At 36.5% G+C, this 27060-nt stretch overlaps 4 protein-coding genes across 4 annotated transcripts; 1 reads left to right on the top strand and 3 right to left on the bottom strand.

Annotated features, from left to right (window-relative positions):
* Window positions 1–7660: 7660 nt before the first annotated feature.
* LOC132183077 (U-box domain-containing protein 7-like) lies at window positions 7661–9039 on the top strand. Its single transcript, XM_059596473.1, has 2 exons — window positions 7661–7982; window positions 8116–9039. Exons 1-2 carry the CDS (start codon window positions 7768–7770, stop codon window positions 8906–8908), a joined length of 1008 nt encoding a protein of 335 aa, XP_059452456.1. The 5' UTR covers window positions 7661–7767; the 3' UTR covers window positions 8909–9039.
* Window positions 9040–9176: 137 nt separating this feature from the next.
* Window positions 9177–12536, bottom strand: LOC132180949 (altered inheritance of mitochondria protein 32-like). The gene is made up of 5 exons (XM_059593962.1): window positions 12126–12536; window positions 11692–11777; window positions 10870–11175; window positions 10683–10766; window positions 9177–9898 (listed from the first exon to the last, which is right to left on the bottom strand). The coding sequence occupies exons 1-5, from the start codon at window positions 12483–12485 to the stop codon at window positions 9526–9528; spliced, it is 1209 nt and encodes a 402-aa protein (XP_059449945.1). The 5' UTR covers window positions 12486–12536; the 3' UTR covers window positions 9177–9525.
* Window positions 12537–15575: 3039 nt separating this feature from the next.
* Window positions 15576–20844, bottom strand: LOC132180948 (protein kinase PVPK-1-like). Its single transcript, XM_059593961.1, has 3 exons — window positions 20435–20844; window positions 18595–19693; window positions 15576–16556 (listed from the first exon to the last, which is right to left on the bottom strand). The coding sequence occupies exons 2-3, from the start codon at window positions 19671–19673 to the stop codon at window positions 15686–15688; spliced, it is 1950 nt and encodes a 649-aa protein (XP_059449944.1). The 5' UTR covers window positions 19674–19693; window positions 20435–20844; the 3' UTR covers window positions 15576–15685.
* A 3655-nt stretch (window positions 20845–24499) lies between these two features.
* Window positions 24500–26798, bottom strand: LOC132182791 (uncharacterized). The gene is made up of 3 exons (XM_059596135.1): window positions 26531–26798; window positions 26331–26450; window positions 24500–24917 (listed from the first exon to the last, which is right to left on the bottom strand). The coding sequence occupies exons 1-3, from the start codon at window positions 26765–26767 to the stop codon at window positions 24738–24740; spliced, it is 537 nt and encodes a 178-aa protein (XP_059452118.1). The 5' UTR covers window positions 26768–26798; the 3' UTR covers window positions 24500–24737.
* Between the last annotated feature and the right edge of the window lie 262 nt (window positions 26799–27060).

The following is a 27060-nucleotide window of genomic DNA, read 5'->3' as shown; positions in this document are numbered from 1 at the left end:
TCAAAGCGGCTTTGACTGACGGAATAGTGATCACGTGCGACGCACGTGATCACTTTATGCGGTTTAGTGCCCAAAATACCCCCATCAACATTCCCACTCTCACTCATTCCCTAACCCAATTATAAGTGCTCACAATACTGGAACCCCCAAACCAGGCTCAACCGATTCAAACAGAAAGCTTGGAGCATCTCTATCATCTTCCTTCACCAAACACCGATATGCAAGCACCGGAGTTAGGTGATCAGAGAATATGCATCGGTATAGAGGAATCAAATTCCCCTTCTTGGAAGCTTAAAAAAACTCTTCTGAATTTTCAACTGCATGAAATGCATCATAATAATCAATATTCACAAACACTTCATTCATTTGAATCAAATTAACATTTTTTTAGGTTTATCAATGATATATTCTGTTTCAGATTCCCCACTATGAGAACAGAGCCTCATAGCATTATGTAAGACTCAAAGAAGAGAATGCTTTTGTCTTCTCGGATACCAAACAAATCAAACGTTCCCGTTGGTAACAATTAAAAGGGTATAAGAAGAAGAAGAAAAAGAAAAATTGAAGCTTTGATTCATCGATTAATCACGAATCGGGACCAAAAACTAAAATTTAGATCGGAAACCATATCAAAATTCTGAAATGCAATCCCTACACTTAAGATGTCATTTTATTTTCTTTTATTTTCATGAATTTTCATAGCAACCAAACATAACCCAAGAAAATCAACATAATTTCACTCCATATATCAGCATTTGGAGAAGAAATCGGAGGTACCAAATGACGGAGGACACTGAGCCGAGCATCTGGGTTAGGGAGTGAGTGAGGGTGGGAATGTTGATGGGGGTATTTTGGGCACTAAACCGCATAAAGTGATCACGTGCGTCGCATGTAATCACTGTTCCGTCAGTCAAAGCGGCTTTGACTGACAGAATGCCTAAATTGCAAAAAATTGAAACTTTAGGGGGGTGAATTGCAAAAATTGAAACTTTGGAGGCGGAATTGCAAATCGCTGACAACTTTGGGGGGGTAAACTGTAATTTTCCCTTATTACTTTTAAAGCTCTTTAAATAGAGCTAGCATTTCTACACAATCAAATGAATCAATAGGAGTATGTGCAGGACCCATCGATGGCGGAAGCCATTGCAGCAAGGGAAGCGGTGTTGCTGGCACAGTGATTGGAATTACGGCATATCATACTTGAAGAGGACTCCTTAGAAATTGTCCAATTGTTGCAAAAGGAGGAAGGATGCTGGTCGATATATGGGCAGGCGGTAAATGACACAAAGGAGAGATTGCATTCATGGCAGGGGTGGGGAATTCAACACGTGAGCAGATCGGCCAATGGTGCTGCCCACCAACTCGCCAAGCTGGCTCTCGGGTGTGATGCTGCACAGGAGTGGAGGGGGTCTTTCCCACAGTGTGTGCTTTCTATTGTATCCAAGGAATGCTGAGTTTTTTAAGCTCTTTTAATGAATACCATTTCATTAAAAAAAAAAAAAAAGAATCAATAAAAAAGTAGCCTCTAAGGCTTTCACCAATACATGTAGATGTAGGAGTATGACTTTTATTTCCCTTTTATCCACCTAAATGTGATGTAAGTTTTAGGAAAAAGTTCACATACTTCTCTCAAACTACCACTTAATTGATAATGTCCCTACAAGCTTTCAATTGTGATAATGTCCCTCCCAAATTACTAAAACATTGTCAATGTCTCCCCAATGACGAAACTACCCTTAGTAAAATAAAAACAAAAATACTAAAACTTCTAGAAAAACCTAAAATTGAAAGAAAAAAAATTCATTTTTATAAGAAAAAAATTATAAAAAAGGGGGTAAATATATCATAAGTTCCTAAGTAAACCTGCTAAAATTAAAAACTCCTTTAAGTTTTTTTTTCGACAACTTACTTCCTGGGTCAATCGAAATGCCAATAAACTCTTTAACGTCAAATTTTTTTAACAGCAGTTAGACACCTCATTAAAATATTAATTTTTTATTAATTTAATTTTAAAATTTAAATATAAAAATAAAAAAAATAAAGGGGTGGCCAGGGGTGGCGCATCACCCCTCACTACAAAAATGCTGGAAATTTTTAACTAGGACACGTCAAAACCCCTTTTTGACGTGCGCCTTTTGATGTTTCTCAACGGTTAAAATGGGGGTGTCAAAAATTTCAGATTTTTTACGTGTCTACAGTGCCACATCAAAAAGTTTTGATGTGTTGGAGAGAACACGTCAAAAATTTTTGCAATACTTTTTAACGTGTCACTCCATTTGACACGTCAAAAAAAAAAATATATATATATATATATATATTATCACCCCACCATGTTTCTCCCTCATCTCTCTCCCTCTCTTCTTTTCTCCATTTTCTCCCCCATGGCCCAGCTCTCCCCCAGCTCTCTCCCCCTCTCTTTTTTTCTTCATTTTCTCTTCTTTTCTCCATTTTCAAAAACCCAAACCCAAAAAATCAAAAACCCAAACGTGAAACTCAACAAATTTTAAAAAACCCAAAAAATATTCTTATCTTCTATTCTTCTTCTTCTCTTCTCCTTTTTTTTTTTTTTTGCAGATCTGCTTCTCTTCTACATTTCTTTTTCTTCTTCTTCCTCTTCTTTTTCTCCTTTTTCTTCTTCCCTCTAGAAGGAGCTGGCCGGCTGCATCTGCTGCAGAGAGAAGAGGCTAGGGAGATTGAGAGAGGAGAGAGAGAGAGAGAGCTGAGTCTGGAAATAAAAGAAAAAAGACCAAAGAAAAGAATTATAAAGGGAAAAGAAGAGGGAAAGAAGATAGGGAAAAAGTTAAAAATCCAGCTCATTTTTTTTTAGTGACATGTCAATATTTAACACGTCAAAAATTTCTGACATGCTAGTTTTAGCATGTAGAAAAAAGTTTTTTTTTTTTTTTTTCCTATACTACTGCATGGAGAATAAAAAAAAATTTTGAGCAGAAATAATTTCTGACGTGCTGATTTTGGCACACATTATCCATACAATATACTTAAAACTAATTAGAGAATAAACAAATTAATATTCTAGATGTACAGATAATAAAATTCATTTTTTCGTGAGGGCTCAATAATCCACTCACCGAACATTGTATTTTGTGTTGGCCGAGTTCATGTCGGGTTTGCAGGTCTTATAAAATAAATGTATTATGTATGTCCTATATATTTTGTAAAAATTAATATGGTTATCTCATTAATATTACTAGAATGATTTATGCATGATAATATCATATCATATCATATTAATGAAATGTTTGATTCATATGCATGTGATAATATTAATTGTACAATAGTATGATTATGATACTAGCTACTTGGCATGCATGTGATATATACATATATACCAATTAATTTATACTAATATGATAAAATTAATTTTTCATGCCAATTAAAATTAATTCACTACATTATTTTTTTAACACGTCAAAAACTTTTGACATGTCAAAAGAACACGTCAAAAAAATTTGACGTGTCATACTAACACAATAACACATCAAAATTTTTTGACGTGTTAAAATCTAACACGTCAAATTTTTTTTTTTTTTTATTTAGACACGTCAAAATTTATTGACGTGGCAAACATTCGTTACTGTTTGTCACGTCAATAAATAGAAGGTTTTTTGTAGTGCCTGGCCACCCCCAACCCCTATGGGGTGGCCGCAAGCCACCCAGGGGTGGCAAGGGGTTTGGGGTGGCTTCGAACACCCTGGGGGTGGCTCACGGCCACCCCATGGGTGGTTAGGTGTGGCCGCGGGCCACCCCAAAGCCCATCTCTCACTATCATTCCACATCACTCTCTCTACTCTCCAACATTAACCTCTCTCATCTTTTTTCTCTCTACGATTCTCTCTCCACCTCTCTCTCTCTTTCTCAACTCACCAACATTAACAAAAACATGATCTATTAGCCTAAAAGTTCAAATAGGAAGTAATTCTTTTTCTAAACCTTTTTTTTTTCCACACCAACAATAATTTAAATTACTATTTTTTTTTCCTCTTTAGCCTTTTCATTTTAAATTACTCATACAGGAGCACAATTTATTTTAATATATTTTAATGGACAGAAATTTCCTAAAAATTTTCTTCAATCTAATCTAATAAGTGCAAGTGTCATTTTTCACATTTTTTTGTAATATTTTAAGGGTCATTTATTATCATTCCTCTAATTTAGGAGCCTAAATATTAATTGTTTAGAAACCTAAAAATGTTGAATAAAACTTGTCACTTATTAGAGTAGGTTCACAAAAATTTCTTTTAAACCAATTTAGAAGAAATTTCTCGCCAATTTTGAATAAAACCCATTATGGAAAGAGAACTAAAGAGGAAACTCTTGGTTAAATTCTTTTAAAAAAATTGAAATAAAAGGTAAAATGCATTAACGCCTTATAGTTTAATCATATTATACTAAGACCTCTTAATTTTTTTTTTTTTTTAACATAAAATGATTAGGACATAAAAAAAAATTTCAATCTAGTCTAATAAATGTCAAATGTCATCAAACATGTTTGAGCTCCTAAAAAATCTGGTTGAGGAGAAAGAGGAGCTTCAGCTCTTTGCCATAGCTCGTCAAATCTAGTCGCGTAGAAACGCAGTTGTGTTTGGAGGCACACTAGACTCACCCGCAGGCTGCAGTGGTGGTGCACCGGGCGAAAGAGCAAATGAAGGCCTTTGATATGGCTGAGCAGGGGCTGATCACTGGCCATTCACAAACTGTCCAAGCAGTCCGGATTTGGCAGAAACCTCCCACAGGGGTTATCAAACTTAACTGGGATGCATCCCTGGATGTGCAGCGGAAATTGATGGGAATGGGGATTGTCGCGCGGGATCATACTGGCTCTGTATTGGCTTCTTTCTGTGCTACAAAGGAGTACATTACTGATCCAACTACAGCTGAGGCACTAGCAGTTTGGAAGGCCGCAGAGCTTAGCCATCGTCTGGGACTGCAAAATGTGGAGCTTGAAGGGGATTCTCTAGAAGTAGTCAATGGCGTTAACAATGAGAGTCATCGGCTGGGGAGATATGGACACGTGCTGGAAGACGTGCGTGCGGAGTATGATGCATAGGCTTCAGGAGTGGAAAGTCCATTACATCCCTCGCCAATGTAATAAAGTGGCTCATTTATCATCCAAGTTAGCTTTATCCATTAGACAGGAAAGCCTATGGATGGATTCCCATCCTTCTTGTATCTGGGAGCTTGTGCTCTCTGAACAAGTTTCCTATTAATTCAATGGAAAGCATTGATTCTCAAAAAAAAAAAAAAAAAAAAAGCTCCTCAAAAATCATTGTTTGGATTCCTAAATTAGTAAAAAGAGTAGTAAATGACTATTAAAAATGTAAAAGAAAACATGTTATCCTATTTAACACTATCAATTCGTTTTCAAGGGGTAGTTCAATCGGCTGTGAACCACGCCTAATGAAATAGAGGTCACTAGTTCGAATCCTCCCTCTCTCTTCCCTTGTGTGGACATGTCAAAAAAAAAAAAACACTACCAATTCACAGAGAGTATAAATGCATTTTATCCTATCTTTCAACGCTTTTTATCAAATTTCAGTTAAGAATTCAAACAATTTCAAAAAAAAAAAAAAAAAGAAGACGAAGAAAAAGCAAGAATTCAAACAAACGTTATAAATTAAAAGAATCATTTGGATAATAATCAAATATTGGGTCCAAAAAAAAAAAGAAAAAGAAGTGGAGCATTCAAATCACCTACCAACAGGAATCATCATGAAAGTTTGGGAAGCATTTCCGCAAAGACAATGCCGCCGTATGGCGGCCAAAGTAAAGTAGTGAGATTCCTTTAAAGGTCTCATGGATGATGCATTTAATTTTCTTTTATAGTTTTTTTTGGCCGAAAGATGTTTCATCACATACATTATCCCAAAGCCATCTACTTTGCGAATGAAAAATGAGAAATACGTTATCCATTGCTTCAGAATTTTCACACAATTTGTCAGCTTTGGATCACATGACTTGGCAGAGCCAGCAATCTCAACCAGAGTAACAGGAATACCAGTCACCGATTCCATGGATACTTTTCTTTTAAGAATACCATGTCCTTCTTTTGCCGCATTGGATCCCTTGCAATTATGAGTAATGAAGCTCATCTGTTTGAACACTTGTTTGAATAAGTAGGTTGATTGTTCGGGCATATAGATAAATCTATTGAAAGTCTCTCACAATTATCTGTTTGAGGAGATTCTAACCATCTTCTTCATTGTATATATATTGAAAAGCGGAATTGTTAATTTATATAAACCTACTTGATACTTGCATAATTTTCACATAGATAAAGTGTTAAAAATATTAATTAAATGATTATATTCATTATTTATTATTAACTTAAGTTTTTGAGAAACTTGATAATGTAACAATAAGATACCCATATAATACAAGGTTGTCATGCTTTGACTTCAAGATTATAGAAGGGAAAACCATTGCTGGTGACAATATACTTTACTAATATATATATATATATATATATATATCATCATGCCTGCATAAGAAAGTTTCAAAACCAAAGTTCAATTATATATAGGGATTGGTAACATGGTTTAATTATCTACTTGCATTTCTTATCAAAGTCATATGGGTAACTACAAAGTATCAGGATATTTTTGCATTCTAGTAAAAAAAATTATATTTTAATGGATTTGTATTTTATGTGCTAATGAGGTAAGATATATATAAACCAAAGCTAGAGGACAAGAGACTAATGCTAAGCTAACTAATTCATCTTTTAAGGGCTTGAAAGGTCATAAGAGACTTCATTGAATCATTACAAATTGTTACATCTTTTTTTCTTTTTCTTTTTTTCTAACTCCTGAAAACCCCCATTGGGTGGCACTCAAACTGATGGATGTACGTGCTTTATCTCAACTAATGGGTTTGGCTAATATGAACTACAAAAGAGAAAAGAAAAGTGAACTTCATAGTGATGACTACTATTACATTTTTTACAACAAGTTTTTTATAAATCGACATGACAGTTCACGTGACACTTACCATAACAGCCGCTAAAAAAATAAAACTTATTTGTTAATTTTGTTACCATTAAGATATTGTCACATGAGTTTGCAAGGGGTTGTTATAAAAGTTATAGCACCTTAAGCATTTTTTATACATTTAACACATGCCAATTAGTATTTTGGCTATTGTTCACTGTATATGATCATCTTCATTTCATGTCTATTATTCATGGCATAAGATCCTCTCCATTTCACACTATTTCATAGTCAATATTTTATTTTGTTTATCTAACAGTGCATATAATGCCACATGGTGAATATGTTGCTACGGCATTTAAAAGTTTTAAATGACATGACATCATGTACACCGTTAAATGAAGCAAAATCATTGGTTTTTTACTTTTTTTGCCTTAATAATTAATCAACTTCATGAGGATCCCAGTCTCTAATATTCATATAAAAATGCCATAAAGCCGAATAACAAAAATAAAATCCCAAGAAAACCTCTATAAATTACATATTATAGAAGCTGCCATAAAGCTTAAGGCGCTTGCTTCTATAAAAGGAAAGTTAAAGATTCATTTTTAGGAATCGTTATTGTATTTCCAAATCAGACTTTCACAAAAAAGCTGACCAAAGAATGGGAAGTTGCTTCTAAGTGAAACAATGAATTTCGATACCCACAAAAGCCAAAGATTGCATCTTCAAGCAACCAATCCCAATACCACCAGTATCACCACTACAAAAGGAATTTACTTACACAAGTTTGGTAGACCCCGAGAGACACAGAGCTTTAATGGAGGAATTGGTGATAGAAAACCTTTTCAATGGTGAGAGAGAAGCGCAGGTTGAAGCAGCCAGAGACCTCAGTAAGCTTAGCAGTAAGCAGAGGCACAAGTTGGCTGAAAGGGGTGTCACGGCGCCTTTGATTTTGATGCTTCAGTCTCAAGATTACGACGCCATTGAAGCTTCTCTCTTTGCTCTGCTCAGTCTTGCTTTCGGCAGTGAACGGTTAGTCTATGCATTGTAATTTGTAACACATTGAGGAATTTATTTTTCTTGTGTTGTACGAAATTGTTCTATAAAATTTCTTCAATATTATACTTGGGGGAAATTCTGAAATTAATTTTCACTAATTTTACAGAAACAAGATCCGGATCATGAGATCTGGGGCTATACCAGTATTGCTAAGCCTCCTTCAGTGCCAAAATGAGGCATTGATTGAGCTCACAATAGCAGCCATGTTGATCCTCTCCTCCTGCACAGCAAACAAGCTAGCAATCGCATCTCATGGAGCCATCCAACTCTTGGTGGAATTTCTCAATGCTAGTGATAACAATGTGAGTAGCAGCAGCATCAGCTTGCAAGCCAAGCTCGATGCAATAGCCACACTCCACAATCTCTCAACTTGTCACCAGATCATTCCTTCAATTGTCTCTTCTGGGCTATTATTTTCCTTGCTTCAACTGATCCACAGCTCCGAAAAATCGTCAGAATTGGTCGAAAAGATAATGGGGCTGCTTGAAAACGTTGTTTCCTTGTCGGAGAATGCACTTTGCGAAACTGCTGGCACGGGTGGCGCTATTCGTGCATTGGTTGAGACCATTGAGGAGGGTTCTCCGCAATGCAAAGAGCATGCAGCGGGAATTCTCCTCCTTATATGCCAGAGCTGCAGGGAAAGATACAGAGGAATTATTTTAAGGGAAGGAGTGATGCCAGGGCTACTTCAGTTGAGTGTGGATGGAACATGGAGGGCTAAAACTGTGGCCAGAGAACTGCTGTTGCTGTTGAGGGATTGCCCAAGCTATGGTTCAAGAAATAAACAATCAAAAAATGAGCTTATACAGCAGATTATGCAAGAAATTGACGCCGGAGAGAACGTTGAAGGGGCGACGCTGAGGCTGGTGGAGGAGATGATTGCAAGGCTTAGTACATGACAAAATATAGTTCTTCCTTCAAACTCAGAACTCATAGTTTCTAGGTGATGGAATTAGAATATTTGTACGTGCATATAGGATTGGTTCGGGATTATTCTGCTAATTTTGAATTCCAATCTTTATTCTTTCCCTAACTTCTTGTTCCCCATGCAAGGGGCGAGATAACAGCTCTGTTTGTTAAAATTCTTGTTTTTTTGTCTTTTATTTTATGTTCTAAAGATAAGTACACTAACAAACAAATCAAAACAAAAAACACAAAACAAAACAAAAAAAAAAAAAGGTTTCACTATTAGTATAGGAACTATCCAATAAAATCATAGAATCATCTCTGGCACATTAAACAAGCCCAGTCAGCAAGAGTAATAAAACAACAATTTTGGGTTGAGCAGAATCGAATACAAGAAGGGGATACAAATTGTTCATCTTTTAAATCTGCTAAAACTTTTAGTAATTCTGCCCACCTGCTAAGCAGAACATATACCTATAGTTTTCCCTCCATGGAACACATGTTGTTCAGAGGATTATTTTATAGATGTTTATCACATCTCCCTACAAAAAACCAGGGTATACAGACCCACAAAAAAACTTGAACACGTGGATAATAAATAGAGCATATTTCACCCAGACCTCCTGTAAAAGCTATAGGCCACAGCAACTGTTGCCACTGCTCCAACCACAGCAGCGGCTGTGAGAACATCACTTTGCTCCCATGATCCAAACCAGCCTGACACTTTGCCCAGACCCTTCTTTTCATCCACTGCTATGGTTTCTTTCAGCTTCTTTTCTTCACCCACACTGCTCTGCTCCAAACTTCCGTCTTTGCAACAAGTAAACCCACTACCAACCTGGCAACAGCCTGCCACATTATCCTTATTACTCTCAGTGCTGTTTTCTTCGTGCTTCTTCTTCTTGCTTTTCTTCGCATCCCCATTAGGAAGCTTCTGTTCATCCGCTTTTCCACCTTCCTCGGTAGCTGCCCCCATTTGCCCTCTGCGATTAATTATTGTTACTTTTATGTTCATTTATTGTTCGGAATAATGCCAAAGATTGAAAGATTGATCACCAATTGGCAACTAGAAAGATAAACAGGGTGATTCTCATCAAGAGCAAATGTAAGAAAATCTTCCTTCTTTGACAAGTACAAACATAACAAAACCTCCAAAAGACTTTTTCTTTCTCTTATCTTTCAAAAATTAAAATAACCATGCACAATTACAAAAATAATGATAAAACTCGTCCAGAACTTCTACAGGGCCTTTACCAAGGTATGAGTCAAAACACATAGAAGCAAGGAACCAAAATTAAGGAAAAAGAAAAATAGATTTTTTAATGCTTGCATACCAGCAAAATATAGCACCAACCTAATTGTTATGGAATGAACTGATTAACAGTATTTACCTATCTAAGAAAAAAAAAAGAGGAAGTGTCTAACAGACTACATATAAATGCTAATTCAAATGAATTTCATCATGTGAAAAAATAAAAACATATCAGGACAGGCTAACTTCAATTTCTTGGTGATAATCCAGGTAATAATTCAGGATCAACCACAATGCAAGTTGATATACTGAATAACATATGTTCACGCCCAAGAAATTACATCCGTCCACACATTTCACATACTGATAAAACCAATAACATCATTCTTGATAAATAATTCATAAATCTAGTTATCTGATACTAGTACTATTTTTCAATCTGTAGAATTGACAACAAAAAACATCAAATGAACATTTCACAAAAAAAGAACATGCAACACCACAAAAGGACAAACCTCCAAAGCCGTTCTATGATCTCTCCCTTTCCAATATGCTGATCAAGCAATGCAGGCACATCATCAGGAGTAACATAGCCATACCTGTCATCATTAATGAGAACTGTTTAACACTAGCTAAACAAATTAAATCAAATATCATAAATTTTTGCAGATTAGCAAGAAGCAGCTATGAATTGGATCTTACCAATGACCCATAATCTTCCCATCTGGACCTGGACTGTAGATAATCACATTCCCAGCATACTTGTGGCCCCCAATGTGTGAGCATGGATTAACAAACAGCTGATCTTTTAATCCACGCAACTCAATCTCCTCATTAAGCTTTTCAATGAGAACAGGTCCACAAACACCACACCTCCGATCACGACTACCATGAGCGCACACAAAAACATGAGAACCAGGCAACACCTCCGGCACTCCCGAAGCCCATAGATTACCGTTAACAAGAACATCCTCGACAAAGCTATCCACTTCCGATTCCTTCAAACCCCTTCAATAGTGAAAATAAAAACTCAGACTCAACAAAGAAAATAAAAAATAAAAATAAAAACTCCTCATTTCAAAAGCAATCAATCATACCCAAAGGAAAAAGGCACAATCTCAAACCAAACCAAAACTTCTGTAATTTATAAAATAAGTTTACACTATCACAGAATCTGGTAATTACCACAAGGCCCACAACATTGGACTTAAGGAAGAAATGTTTAACCAGAAAATGAATCCTGTAATTTAATCATATCTCATTACCACTTAGGACAAACAGAACAGAAGTCCATAGTAAAGCTATAGTTAAATCATATCTTAAACTCTAACAACTCGTCCTCATAGCAAGTATCCAATCTCTACTCTGAAAATTTAAAAAAAAAAAAAATTCTTGCGCTTATCCAAGTAAACAAAACCCTGACCCGTGTAACGTAAGTGTATCAAATCATTTTCAATAAAAACTGCACAATCTCAAGCAAATAAAACAAAACCAGAAGAAATCCAATCTAACCCTCGCGATTACCTGTACTTGATCATATCCGGGAAAATCAACACATCTCCATCAGAAAAGTCAGTCCCCTCTCGTCCCTCGCATATTGTCAGGTTCGTCTGCCATTTCCAAAAACAAAGAACACAAAGTCAACAAAACTCTCACCAAATCCAAATCTCAAAACTCGCACCAAAATCACAATTATCGTTATCATTAACCGATCAATCTGACTTTTACATTATAATCCGAGTTCCAGGTCATATCAAAATCACAATTACCACAATGATTAAAAGATGAATCCATGTTTCAGAGTAAATCCAAGTCTCTCAAAACTCGCAGCAAAATCACAACTACTCCACTCGCCAATCGATTAATCCGAGTCCTACAGCTTAATCCAGAACTTAAATCGTAGCAAAAATCATATTTACTGCAATGATTAACCGATGTTTTACAGCGATATAGCTGACCTTGAGAGCCATGTCATTCTTGCGAGCCTTGACAGCCGAACAGAGGGACTTAGGGAGCGGATCGGAGTCGGAGCCCTCGACACGCGAGGGCCAGGCCTCGGGGCTCTTGTAGCAGAGGAACAAGTGTCGGTCGTACGCGCCAATGGTGCCAGCGAGGTTCTCCTTGTACATCTCCGGCCGCCGGAACCCGTACTTCTCGTCCTCGTCGTCGTTATGGCCGTTGGCCGAGGTCGAGAGGTTGTCGGAGGCCATGGTGGAAGCTAGGGTTAGGGTTCGAACGCGAGAGAGAGGGAATGTGAGAGAGGCGATATGGACGGTCGCAGCAGAAATGAGAGCACGAGACGTGTGCGCAATGCGCATATGGGGACTGTGGGTGCCGGTGACGTTGGGGCTTTTGGGCTGTAGGATAGGTTTGGATGGTGATGGTCGCTTGGGCCGAAAGATAGAAACGCAGAAGGAGCGTGTAAGCACGCGCCATTGTAATAGAGCAAAAACATCCTTTTTATTTTATTTTTTAAATTAGTATTTGATGTCTTTTTTGCTTGATCAAATAAGTCATATTAATTTTTGATATAATGAAAGACCATTTCGTCTATAAAAAAAATCTATGGATTCCTTATTTTATATCATAATATTTTTTCAGTGTACTAAGAGAATACTGAAAAGATACAAAAATAGCATTTTTCAAATAAAAAAATAAAATAAACGTTAATAGAAGTAATTTTGTCGAAAGCCAAATGATGTTCGTAGACTATCCTTAAACCAAGGTTTGCTTGACAAGCAATGACACGTTACTTTAATTGGTGTCATGTGATGTGATATTATACAAAGTAGGTGACACCATTGAAGGCGACTCTAATTTTGGCAATCAACACTGCAAACTCCTTCAATAATTTTGATCATTGCTTCAATAATTAGAGATATTCTTTAGAAACTCCACATTTTTACAACTCATAACCACTTCTAAGATCTCTTATAGTGCTAATTTTAGACAACATCAATATAGAAAATTGACCGATTTTATCGTATTTTTATAAGCATTCTTATCACTTGTTAATTGTAATAATAGGAAACACCCACTTTCTTCATCATCCATGGAGGAACCAAAGTACGAAGGAGAAGTCGAGTCTAGTTTTTTATAGAGATTAAGTCCAATTTTTAAGCTTAAAAATTCATATAATTAACTTAATAGAAAATTAAGAGAAAATTTGAAAACCAAATGGGCCATGATGGATGATGGACAAGGATCCTCTTTATTTTACTTGAAATGGAAAAACCATTTCATAGCCACAAGTTAATGCGATTGTATCTAATTGTGTAAATGTTTTGTACTTTTGGTCGGTCACTTTTTACTTTAAAACAACCTATAAAAGTGTGTAAAAATGTTTTGCACAGAAGTGTTATAAAATGAAGGTAATTTTCCTAAGGTGTTTATGTGAGTATAGCGTGAAAGCTATCTCTCTCTATAGTTTTATGTGTGTAAAAGACATTTAGATTGCGGGCTGAGGCGAAACTAGAACTTTTAATTTAGAGAAGCAAAATTTAATTTTTAAAGATCTATTTTTTACAAAAAATATATTTTTTTGAAATCTTCCAAGCCAAATGGTGGTTCCGCCCCTTATTGTGGGTACGCAAGTGTTTCTAGTAGTAGGTAGCATTACTATTTTCTTTTATTTTTTTAAATTATAGTATTAATCTGTTAAAAAAATGCATGTAAGAAGAATCACACACTGTAAAAATATATATTAATTAAATAGGCTGAATTAATTTTCTTTTCCTCTAACTCAATTTAAAGTCATTTTATCCTTATTTTTAGGTCCCATTCGTTCCTTTCCTTATTGAATTAACTTTACTAGACAAAACTTTAAAAAATAAAAAAAATAAAAAAAACAATTAAAAAGGAAAAAAAATCAGGGACAAAAAGGTACTTCCATTAACCACCAAAATGTTCTCACTCACACAATTTATCACAGATTAGGTTGCGGACCACGAGATCCATTGAATTGCCGCGTGCTTGATTGTACAAGAAAAGTGAAAAGTGTGGGTCCTACTCCAACGTGAAAGGCCCAATGAAAAGGAGCGTGGGAAGTGGAAGCGCGTGTAAGTATCAGTAACGGCGAAATTGTTAGATTACATCTTTTTTTGGGGGGGTATGCTGATGTGGCCAGTGATGATTGGGCCTTCACTAACCTTTAAGAAACAGACAGTACATTTGCTCGTTAATCATTGGTTCAAGTCAATCCTCCGTTTTTTTTGGCATCTTACATCATTCATTAGTTGATTAATAGAAACTTAAGTTGATTTTGGCAACGTGTAAACTAAACTTAGTTGATTAATAGAAAATCAATACCCAAAATTTAATTTCCAAATATAAGCACTGTGTTTGGATACTGAGAAAAAGATAGAAAAAGGGAAATAATTTAATTTTGGGCCTAAAAGAGGAAAGAAATTGAAACTTAAAAACCTCTTAATCTCACAATGTTGATGTGGCCGTCCCAACCAACTCGTGGCTTATATATATATATATATATATATATATATATATGAATTGAATGAGAAATTATCAAACAATCATGTAATACAATTACCACAGCTAGTAGGAACCTCCTTTATAAAAAATTTTAACTTCAAAAAAATTTGGACAATTTTACCCTTTTAAATACACTCACCAACGGGAGGAAATAGAAAAAATTTGAAACGGAGTGATCATTTTCCTTTATCAGGGGCACTTTGTGCGTATTGTTTTGCAAATGCTGATTGCTGACGCATGCTCTTACGAATGAGAATTCTAGGTGGGCCTTGGTGGACTTACATATAGAAGCCCAGCAAAATCTCTTAGAATCAGACCCAACCACTCGCTCAAGTGGACATCATCAATACCCCCACCAAGTCTTAAAAGCATGTTTTGACGGATTTTAGCATCCAAATCAAAAAGGTTACTTCGTTGGAAATAATGAATTTGATTTGAGTCGTTGAGTAAAAGATCGAATAAGTTGCGATTTGCAGCCAATTCACAGAGGAGGTGACCTAGGGGGGGCTGCTACTTGTAGAAGCCAAGGTTCGTGAAGTCGCCCAGTTGGAAATGAGGGTCGTTGGAACTTCGACCGTGGAACGTGGTGGTATGTTAAAAATAAAATTAGCCCTTGCTCAAGCTGTGACCTTTCTGCGCACAAATGTCCAGATTACCTATAATGTAGGCACTTTAAAGAGAAGGAAGGAACACACTTCCGGAGCTAGAATTTCATTTTCAATGGAAAAACAATCACTTCCTCACAAGTAATGCACACAAAAATTCAACAGAAGCAACAGGTGTAGTAAAGAAAGATCGGCGACTTCATTCCTCATTTTTATGCGTTTGCTTTTCCTCACTGATGATTTTTTTTTTTGTTTCTTTTTCTGTTTTGTTTTATCATGTGCCTCCTAGCACTAAGAAGAAGTTACAAGTGCCAATGAAAGGAATTACAGATTTGTATCTTTTTGCAATGGAAAGAAACCATTGAGGCACAATACAAACGAGGAGATGGAAAGTGGTTCTCAAAGAAAGAAAATGGATACAATAATCAAAAGAAATCAATCTCTAAATAATTACCTGAAGGCTTCACATCAACACCAGGCACCTCAGTTGTGGGTGCTTTTGGCACATCGGTTCTTGTAGCGAAGTCAACCGCAACCTGTTTTGGCACATCTGGCGGACTTGTACAGCGAATAAGAGCCCAATTCACACTTTGAAAGAAGGGATGCTGTTTAACTTCTGTAGCACCACGCCTATAAGCAAGACGATGCTGTGGCTCTTTCACAAGTAGACCCCTGATTAAGTCCCTGGCAGCGAAGCTCACGCTAGGCGACTCTGGAAATCTCAAGGGTTGGCCGACCACGTTAAATAGAGTAGCCCGGTTCCCTGCTCCCTTGAATGGAGTTTTACCAAACAAAAGCTCATAAAGAAATATCCCAAATGTCCACCAATCTACAGCACTACCATGGCCTTCACCTTTAATGATTTCAGGAGCCAAGTACTCGTGTGTACCAACAAAAGACATTGATCGAGCATTTGTGGGTTCAGCGACGAGCTCAGGGAGAGGGGATACTTGATGACATGTTTCATTCTTTGGCTTGTTCTTTTTTTCCTTCTTGGTCTTGCTTGAAAAGAAGCGTGGTGCAAAACATGCAGGTTGGATGCAATCTGGCTGCATTACACAAGTTGGCTCTATGCAGGCAGGTTGAACGCAGTATCCCGAGTTTTTTGTCTCCAAGCTGGAGTTTGAGGATCTCACCAGAGTTGGGCTGACAGCACATCTTAGAGAGAGGTCAAAATCTGAAAGCATTATGTGTCCATCTTCCCTCACCAACACATTTTCGGGTTTAAGGTCTCTGTAAATGATCCCAAGCATGTGCAAGTACTCCAGAGCAAGAAGAACTTCAGCCACATAAAACCTGCAGGGTGACAGCAGAGATTAATGGGCTGAAACTACAATCAGGGTTACCTTATCATTTTGTTTAACTGTAAGTTCTATTATATTTCATATAAAACTGCACCTTTGTCCTAGTTCATGTCATATTTTGTGATTTCTATAGGACTCTGCATAAAGGAGATCTCATACCTACCAAAATATCTAACTGGGAGGGACGAAATCCTACCACAAATACTTTTTGACTCTTCCTTTTTGTCCCCCACCCACCCTGAGCGGGGGCTATTAGTTGAGTGCAAATTCAATGATTGACAAACTTAGCTTATATTTGCTGGATGATTCTAAACTTTTATAGCTTTGGAATGACAATTGAGAACTTTAATATTTGTTAAACTTGTGAAACATATTAATAATAATATATTTTTTTTCTAAACAATCGAAATTCATTAAAAACCAATGGGCGCACCCAAGTGCACATGAAATATACAAGAAAAACACCTAATCGAAAAAAAGAAAATAGAACTACAAATTTATGAAAATTAGATATGAAAACAATCATAAGCAGCCTTCTTTTGGGAAAAGGGTATTAAAGAAAAAAGCCTTTTAATTCTGCCACCATCCTCTCACAGACTTCAACATCGGCACTGAATCACTACCGCCCGAACCCAGCGACAGACGATTGCTGTTACGTCTCCTAGCTGACTCTGTGACGACTTAAAAAAAGCAAAGCCAACCGCAACTTGGAGGCGAAGGACCTCTATCCCTTACCACCTCTCTACCTTCTTGCACAATTATAAAGTCGCTCCATCTACCTCTATTGTACTTTGCCACAACCAAGAACAACCCATGCTTATTTGAGCAACGCTAAGCGAGGAGAGCGGGAATTCCAACTTTGGAATGTCTCCAGAAAACTGTCCCCTCCTCCGGGACCAAATCATCTACGGTGGCTAACACCAAGAAATACAAGCTTTACCCAAGCTAATTGATCGATCGATACCCATACTCCTTCCAATATTCTGTAAAACTGAAAACCCACCCTCCTCCGCCAACTCGAACGATTTAGACTCAATCCAACACCGCCTCAACAGCCCCATAACAAAATGGACAAACCCACCCTTTCCTTACATATATGATCTCAACTTATTTCCAGTAGAATTTTGGGGTTTAGATTTTGCAAACCCTAAAGTTAAAAAGAAAAAGTATATATAGTATAAAACTTCAGTTGGATCGGTATAGGTCAAATTTTCACATCCAAAAGCAATCCCTGACCCAACCCACACGGTTTCTTTAATATAACAACAAAAGCAACTTATACTTGACCACATGTATAGACAAGCCAACCTTCATATATGATGGCATTGCAAAAGGAAATGCAAGAGTTGAGTTAATACAAATATGTGGCGTCCTACATTGCGTGGGTGTGAGAAAGGGGATGTACTTATATAGAGCATACTCTTTCTAAATGGTATAAGGCCTTTTGGGGTAAACTTAATAATAAAACCGTGCAGGCTTGGCCCAAAGCGGATAATATCATATCACTTAGGGTGGGGTATTACAAAATATGTGGGATTTCATAGTAGTGGCAAGTTCTAAAGATTTTGCATGATCCACTAGACACAAATGATTAGTATTATCAAGTTAGAGTCTGCAGCTCTAAAACCAAAAGTATCATGTCTCTCCAAGGTTTCTATAGTCAAAGATGATGCCTCTTAAAATAGCCAGCCAAACTATGAGAAAGAGGGAATCTTTTTACACCACTGAAGCCTGGTGCAAAGTTCACTAAGATATTTCGGTACTATTTAAAATAATAACAACATAAAAAGAGAGTCTACTGAGACATTAAGTTCTAGAAAGACAGTGTTAACTGGAATTGGATTCACGAGTTTTCCTGCATAATGTTAAGAGAACCAACAATTTTTTTTTTCTCACTACTAGTATTTATATAAATATATTTGTTGTAATGGTAAAGTATTAAACTGTTGAAAGTTTGTATAAATTCAAATGCATCGTCTTAGTTATTAGAACAATAGGGAAAGGAAAAGGAGGAGAAAATAATTCCTAACCTGGCAGCATGCTCTGGAAAATACTTCCCAGGTTGTCTTTGCCTGAGTGCATGCAGGTCTCCACCAGGACAGAACTCCATTACCAAGCAAGAGAACTTCTCTGTCTCAAAATGTGAATACAATGTTGGTAGGAATGGATGATCCAAAGATTGCAGTATTTCTCTTTCTGTCTGAGCTCTTAGAAGTTTCTTGCGGCTTGCCAGAGCTCCTTTATCCATCACCTTCATGGCAAAATAAGTTTTAGTGCCAGTCAACTCTGATAGATAAACACTGCCTATGTCTCCACATCCCAGTCTCCTCAACAATCTAAAATGTTTCATTTCCAACATCCCATCACGAGATCGAACGACTTGAATGGCTTCCCATCTTATATCATTTGCCTTGTGGGGCTTGTACATAGCACTGCTTAAACTACTCGAGCTGCTCTCATCGCTAATGTCACTGCCAGTGCTGCCTCTATAGATGCTGGTCTTCCTGCTCTCAACGAAATCACATGAATTAGTAACTTCGCCACTTTCACAAGACTTCTCAATGCTGCTTGTACATTCACTAACTTCCGTATTTGTGAAACTCTGTTTGGCTTCCGAATACAGGGTGGCTGCATAGAGACTGTTCTGAGGACTTGGACATAAGGTTACTGCTGATTGAGATGTTAAGTTACTGCTTACTTGTGCGGCACTTCCATTAATGGGATTCTTAATATAAGATTTTGCTTTCACAGCAGAAACTTTCTCCTCATGAGAGGTTTCAACTGCTTTACTAAGAACATCACTGGTGCCAGCATATTCAGATTTTCCCTTATCTGAGTTCTGAAATCGTTTCACCGTACTGGGAGATTCTTCATTGGCTGCCTTGTAGGAAGGATTTTGATTAATCACATAACCATTTGGAAGGCCGGTCGTCTTCATGCCATGATTATGAGCAGTAGCATAGGAACTGGAAGAAGCCACTTCATTTCTAGTTTGTTTTGGAGATGCAGGACGAGAGGAGCGAGGAGTCCCAGATCTTGGAGGGTTGTTGCCTATTGCCAAATTCTGAGCCTTTGACAAAGAATTAACTCCATCAGTACGAGACTCCATTCAGTAATTTCCCACAGGCACTGTCACACCAGAATCCAGAATAAGCACAGTGATTTTGTGAGATGTAGCCGTTGAAATGATAATTGATAAGCCCCTTATGCAGATATTATGTCAAAGCCATTAATTACGAAATCTTCTCACTTAAATGGCTTTCTAAATTTTGAAACAAGACAAATCTGTTATTATGACCATGTGGTTGAAACAAAGGCATGAATTTGAATGACCCTGTATGGAAATTCAAACAAGGAAAATACATACTTGACGGATTTCCGGAGACCCATTACACAAAAATTCCATATAATTAATGACAATCCCCAAGATTGCGGAGAAAACAAGAAACCTATAGCTGACCTGAGGAAAATCAAGATACCCATAGCTGACCCGAGAATCAAGATATTGAACGTAATTAATACACAAATTATCTCAAACCACAACAAAATCAATAATATCGCATGAAGACCCAAGAAAAATTACATTGCTTGGACACTCCAACGCCGCCATCAAGAAGCTTCCCAATAACCCAAATGCCCCTTTTGGTTGCTGGGAAAATGCAGTAAAAGAAAAGGAACAAGACTTTGACCAAACAATAAAGCTCCAAGTTTTCATTGTTTGGCACCCAAGAAAAACAACACCTCCATTCATTTGGAGCCAAATACAACTAACTTTGACTTTCCCCAACAATCTCTCCGCAACTAAACAAGTATCAAATCAAGAAACCCCAAAAACAAAGAACCAAAAAAAGAAAGCCATAAAGGGTATACCTGATCAGAGAAGAGAGAGTACAGTGCAGAGCAAGCAATCCTTCATGACAGTTGGAACAGTGAGAGAGAACCCAGAACCTTTACAGAGAAAGTGAAACAACCTTTGGTGCGTAGTGGGGGGGAGGGGGTCTTTCTGTTCCTCTGAAGAGCTGCTTCAGATCCGATCGAAGCACTAGAGAGAGAGAGAGAGAGAGAAAGAGAGAGATGGAATAATAGTAATCCTAATCACAACAAGAACAATAATTTTCTTCGAAAAGTTTTTTTCCGTTATTTTTCGTCGTGTTGTTATACTGGCTTTTGCGGGAGACAGGATAATAAGAGTAATCCAAAGCCAACTTCACAAGCAAAGCAAAGCAAAGTGAAGGAGCCAATAAAAAAGGCCTTCCATCTTTGGATATTCATATTCCCCTCCAACAAAACCCCTCTTAACTCTTCCTCCACTTTCTTCTTCTTCTTTGTTAATTGTTTTCATTTAAAATTGTTTATCTTTTGATTCATGGGGCGCCCCACTCCATCTTGGTGAGATTTATTCATCTTGCTCATGGGGGAGTACATAAATTCAATAGCAATGTAAAAAACTTCATTTTTTAAAAAAAAAATTTAATTTTTTAATTATTTTATAATATTTAGCTTCAACTAACTTTTGAATTTGTCATTGGCCTGTTAATCCTAATGAACCCTTATATATATATATATATATATATATATATATATTAAGTTTTCAATAAATAGTTCAATTGACTGAAAACTACGTTTCGTAAAGTGAAAATTACTAGTTCAACTATAAAAGGATAATTTTTAAAGTTAACTTTCATCGTCCAAAAAAATTATCTTATTATAAAGAAATTCACTTATTATAATAGTAATGTTGCTTTTCACAATTTTTTACTATACTAATTTCATGTTAGTTGATATAACGTTCTTTAAGTGGCTCTCTTAAATGAGTTATAATAATATTATAATAAACTAATTTAAAAATTACAACACAATAATATTGATATTGGATTTATATATTTCTATTTGATCATGGGAGTTCAATGGGCCAATTAAATCAAAATGGAGATTTGAGATTTTTTTTTTCTTTTTTTTCAAATCAAATAATAATAGTGTGGATATGCTAACAATGGGTAATGGTAATTCTCTCTCTCTCTCTCTTTTGGGTTAAATGTGCTTCTTTTTCTTCAAGTGAAGAAGACAAGAGTTTACAGGGAAAGTAAAATTAAAAATTAAAAAAAAAAAAATTAACCCCAACATGATAGAAGAGAGCCAAAAAGGGAAAGTTAAAAGATTACCCCAAATTTTTGTCTTCTACGATGATTTCTCCTGATTTGTTAAAGGATACAATCTCAACTACTGTTGGGGTGTCAAGTTCTGGTCTTTCAGTCGCCGCCACATTAGTCAAATCCAATGTTCTAGGACAAGAGCACAAAGACACGCCTCTTTCTCATTTGACCCACAACGGTTTGTTTGTTAAAATTATTTTTACATTAAAGGTCACATCAAAACAATTTTTTTAAATAAAAAACAAAAAAAAAACAAATTAAAAGTCTAAAGAGTCTTTATAAAAAATTTTGTGCCTGGCGTGCATTACTGTTGATGCACGCCAGGCGTGGTGAATATCTTTACCCCTTTATAATAACCTCGGTGATTTAGCTCGATGGCCTGCAAAATTCAATCGTGCACACACCATTCATATTTTTAGTTCAAATCCCCAAAATTGCAAGCATTCTAAATTCACTTCATGCATAACATATTGGATTAATTGCCTGTTAGTGCGCTTTTAAATAAAATTACATAAAACAATTTTATGGACCCGTTATTTGTATTTTTAAATCACGGGTTTTAAAATTGATAAACTAATCGAAAATTTCTCATTGTTAGCATAAAAAAAAAAAAAATCACCATTAACTTGCATGTGGATGCTTCTTCTTTTTTTCTCTGCTTCCCATGCACTTTTTGTCATCGGCTAGAGCGACGAAATTCATATTTCCCGTAGTATTATTGTAAAACTTCGATGGTAATTAATAATATTAATAGTAATCACATGGGGGTTAAGTCCACCGGCACCATTACCATTAACTTCGTTCGCGGGAACAAGGAGGTGTCACATGCGCGAACGTGAACCTGACCACAAGCACGTGGACGGCTGTCATGCTCGGCGCATGATGCTATCCTACGCATAGAGTGAGCTAAGCCCGTCCACCTATCTATCTATCTAATGAAAAGAAAAATGGTGTCTGTGGGGTCCACTGCTTTTAATGATGTCGAGGTGCCCATATCAAATGTCTTACGAGGAGGAGAGTCCAGACAGGTGGGGCCCGGAGTGCCACACTGGCGGGCCCTACACCGCTTGCTGTTGGGTTCGAGTGGGACCCAAGTGGGGACCATTAGATGTAACGCAGAAGGAGGAGAGGGTAGACACGAAGGGAATACGGTTGTTGAGTAGTCCTCATGATGGTGAGCACATACACATATGCTTTTCCCTTCCATAACACACTAGTGGGCCTCATCATGTGGGTACCACTCACTTTATCATAATCCAACCAATGTCAAGGGATTAAAGATTCTTTCATTTTTTTTTTTTAAATAGAATAAAATGAGATACATATTGAGTCTTTTTTTTTTTCAGCCTAAAATTATTTATTTATTTATTTATTTTTTCATTTTAGGTGTTTAAGGCATTTGAAAATTTTAGTCTAACTAAAAACATTTTCAATTGATTAAAAAAACAAAAGTTATTGTAAATTAATTTTCTACCCCTTCCCTCTCTTTATCAAGTTCAGCTGCCCGGATCGTGATTCTCTTCAATTACTTAAAATTAGAGATTCTCATGTTATGAAATTGTGGTATTTAATTTTAAATTTAATGGTCTATAAAATGTCAGCTGCTTTTGTATAATCGAGGCATTAAATTTTGATTTTAAGTTTACTTTTATTTTACCAAAATTTAAATGATTTTATAAACTATTAAATTTAAAATAAAAAATCATAATTTAGAATCTCTAATTTTAAATAATTAAAAAGAATCGCAATCCCAGCTGCCATGGGTTACTCATTTTCACCACCACTCCCATAAACGCCATTACCAACCCCACCAGTCCCATTACCGCCACACCCATTTCCATGAAAACATAAAAAGATCATTTAATATAAAAGTAAGGATTAAAATTTGAGAAAATTTAGACAATATGATCTAAATACCTAATAAAAGGTAATGCATTTCAACGGGGGTGATTAGAGGAGAGAGACATGAGACATCCATCCAACTCCAAGTGGGGCCGGGAGGCGGAGGGCTTGTTTCCAACTGTCCCTCCTATGCAGGCTTTACAACTTGACTGGTGTAATGATTAGGTGGAGCTCAAACCAGGATGTCCCGAACTGTAATGACAAGTGTCACCAATCAACAAAGCATGTTTCATCAATCATTTTCAGTGTGCAATGTAAAGCTATACTTTTCTCCAGCTATCAATGAGTAATTGCAATCTCCCTAGCCTCTAGGCACTCAACTTCATGGTTCCTGTCCTCCTAGCTAGGATCAAGTGCAATGCCCCGAGAACTTCGTAACTTCAACATCAAGAATACTCTAGGCTTCATTCATGACTTTTTCAAAGTAACATCATTTGAAAAACAAAGATGCATAACAGTTCGTTTTACACTTATCACATTAGCAGTGGTAATATCCATTGCCCTCATTTCTATAAAAAACATGAATTTATCCATCCTTTAGAGTTTGTAGGAACTCCATAGTTCATTGCATTTGAAGAATACAAGGGGTTCAATCTGTTTGAGTTGCCATAAAGACATCAATTGTGTCACTGAGACAAAAGGTTACATTACATGTGAAAAAGAATTGGTTGGGGTGGTGGGTGGGTGATCTAATAACTAGAGGATATACTTTCCTCTAAATTTGATTGGAGACATTTCCTTAACTTGATCTATTAAATTGCATTTTGGACAAATGGCAATTTAATAAGCTAAGATGAAATAAATTCCTCCAACTATAAAAGTTCAGCCAATTACAGATGTATAGGGAAGTAGTGACCACTGATATTAGTGTGTGGAAAATGTATAATAATTTTGCACATAATTAAAGGGATCTCGATCCCGTGCAATAAAACTGCCTTAAAAATATAGTAATTTTGCACATAAAAATGATACATCTAAAGGGATCCCATTGAATACAGTAACCTATTGTAAGGGATCCAATTAAAGTATTACGATACAGCTAAACAAAGTGGTCCCTGTACAGTCTAGTGACTCGAGGCCTACTAAAAATAAATGATAACTCATTCAGAAAGTAGACATTAAGATTGTTCCAGTAAACTTTCTAAGTATAAATTCAAAATGTATCTCCCTGTGGACAAAACGTCAAGCCTCTTCTCGCTTGGTTCATACTTGCCCTTGCGCAGCTGGTACCGATGAGTTACAGCTGAAATAGTGTAGGTTTGGCCTTCTATTGTTACACTCTCTCCACACTGCAAGTTCTGCAGCAAACAAGGTGAAATGGAAATACACAGTTAAACATAGATACCCTGGTTGCAGCATTTTGTCTAGCTGTATCTAAATTCACAAGTTATGCTGGACCTACAGATCCATGAATGAATCGACAAGATCCACATTGACAACATGACTGACAGAACATCAAACTTTTTGTTTGGGTGCAGACAGAATTTGAGGGAAAGGTCTACTGCTAGTGTTATGCCCTCTGAATTTGTGTAGAAGGGCGCCTGAACTTTACAGTTGATTAAGAAAATTTGCTGCCATATGGGACCATCTCTCTTCCCTATAACATGTTGCGGCATTGAAGCATTAAGGTCGAAAGAAGAAATCAACATATCTTAATGACCCCAATGTGCAAATCCTCAAACTATTTCACAATACCCAGACAATGATGTCCAAGAATTTTCTCTATCCTAATCCAAAATACATGCTCCCTCCAATTATTTCTCTATCTCTGTCTCTGGGATGGCCCCAGTCCCCAGCCATGGAAATGCACATGGCATAAAAGGAATATTTGCTTGACCGTGCTTGGAGCAACAATGCTTCTTTATCGCTTAGTTTGCATGCAATAATTTTATCAGAACCATGTTTCTTCCAATAATTCTAAATCCCATTTCTTTGTTTCATTTGTATGTAATATAACTCTGATTTCAATAATGCTTGGCCTATTTTGGCCATGTGATTAGTCTTTTTGTATAACTATCCTATCATGCTCTCAATGTCTATTAGATGTCAATCCATATATTTTACCAATTGCTTGTGCTTCCCCTGATCTGGCTTCTAAAGTTAATTGATGCCCACTTAAGAAACAAGGCCTAAATGCTATATATCTACTAAATCTTATAAGAAAGAATGCCTAACATTCTTCCTTAACCAACTAAGGTTAATGCAATATATCTACTAAATCAGCTAAGACAAAAAATTTCATGCTTCCTTGTTGTTCAGGGGTTATTTAGCGGTTAATAACCGCTCCGCTTGTACACCCCTATTTCATACCATATTGCCCCACTTGTAAGGAAAAATTAAAGCCTGACTCACTTGTTCTTTGTTTGATGTATTTGTATTTCCAAACTAAACCCTTCAATTGGTATGTTGTATTTAGAATTAAAGTGAATAAAAAATAGTATTTCGCAAAAAATAAACAATAAAAAAGAGAGAAGGATTTAAATGGATTTATTATATGCCATGTAAAATATTAAATTCCATTTCCAAGCTGTCAGTCTAAAATTAATTGACCATTTCCAGTGCATTTAAAAACAATGAGTGCCACTTTGAATCTCATTATGCAGTAGGTAAGGAATCTAAACGAACAACAAAAAGAAAAGATAATTAATTATAAACCAAATATGAAACAATTAAAAAAAAAAAAAAGAGAGAGAGTGGAAAACGGTGCGTACAGAGGGGAAGCAACGAATGCCAAGGCTCTTGGGCGGAGGCGTAATTTCGATGACTTTGAAGGGGTGGTAGTTGTCTCGGTTTCTCTCTTTCTTTCTGCAGAAAACTTGGAGGACCGGTCTCTACTTTCAAGAGACAGAGAATAAAAAATGAGATCCGGGATTCAAGAAAATAAATCAGAGAGAGCAAATGACGAAAATACCTCTGAATTAATTGCCGAGTTCCATGACACCATTGCCATTCTCTCTCTCTCTCTTGGTCGTTCTTTCTGTGTGGTTGATTTGGGGGAGAAGAAGGAAAGCCAGAAAAATAGAAGATCTTTTTCTGGACAGGAAAAGGAAAACAACAAAATGTTTAGTTGGAACTTTTTTCTTAACGGGCTAGCCCATGGGCTCCAGGCTGACCGACCCAATTTCAGTTTCAAGCCTTGAATTTCCATTTCCGGCCGGATCTTGTAGGATTTTTCTGTTCACGAACGAACCTTTTTTTTTTTTTTTTCGTGCACAGAACTTGTTTTCAGACAACTTTCTTCCGATCTAGGTTAAAAAAACAAACATCTTTAAATTAAACTGCCACTTATCCTTATAGCACGTGATTCATGCTTTTTTTTTTTAGTTTATACGAGATCACACGCTCTGTTTGATGGAACCATAGTCCATCAAGAGAAAAATAACGGAAAGTTATGAGTTACAAAAGTTGCTATTTTGATTGCAAAAGTTATAAAATGATAAA

This window comes from Corylus avellana, chromosome ca5 (assembly GCF_901000735.1).
Source record: "Corylus avellana chromosome ca5, CavTom2PMs-1.0".
Lineage (NCBI taxonomy): Eukaryota > Viridiplantae > Streptophyta > Magnoliopsida > Fagales > Betulaceae > Corylus > Corylus avellana.
Note: the sequence above shows the minus strand (reverse complement) of the source record. Positions and strands in the feature narration are given on the sequence as shown.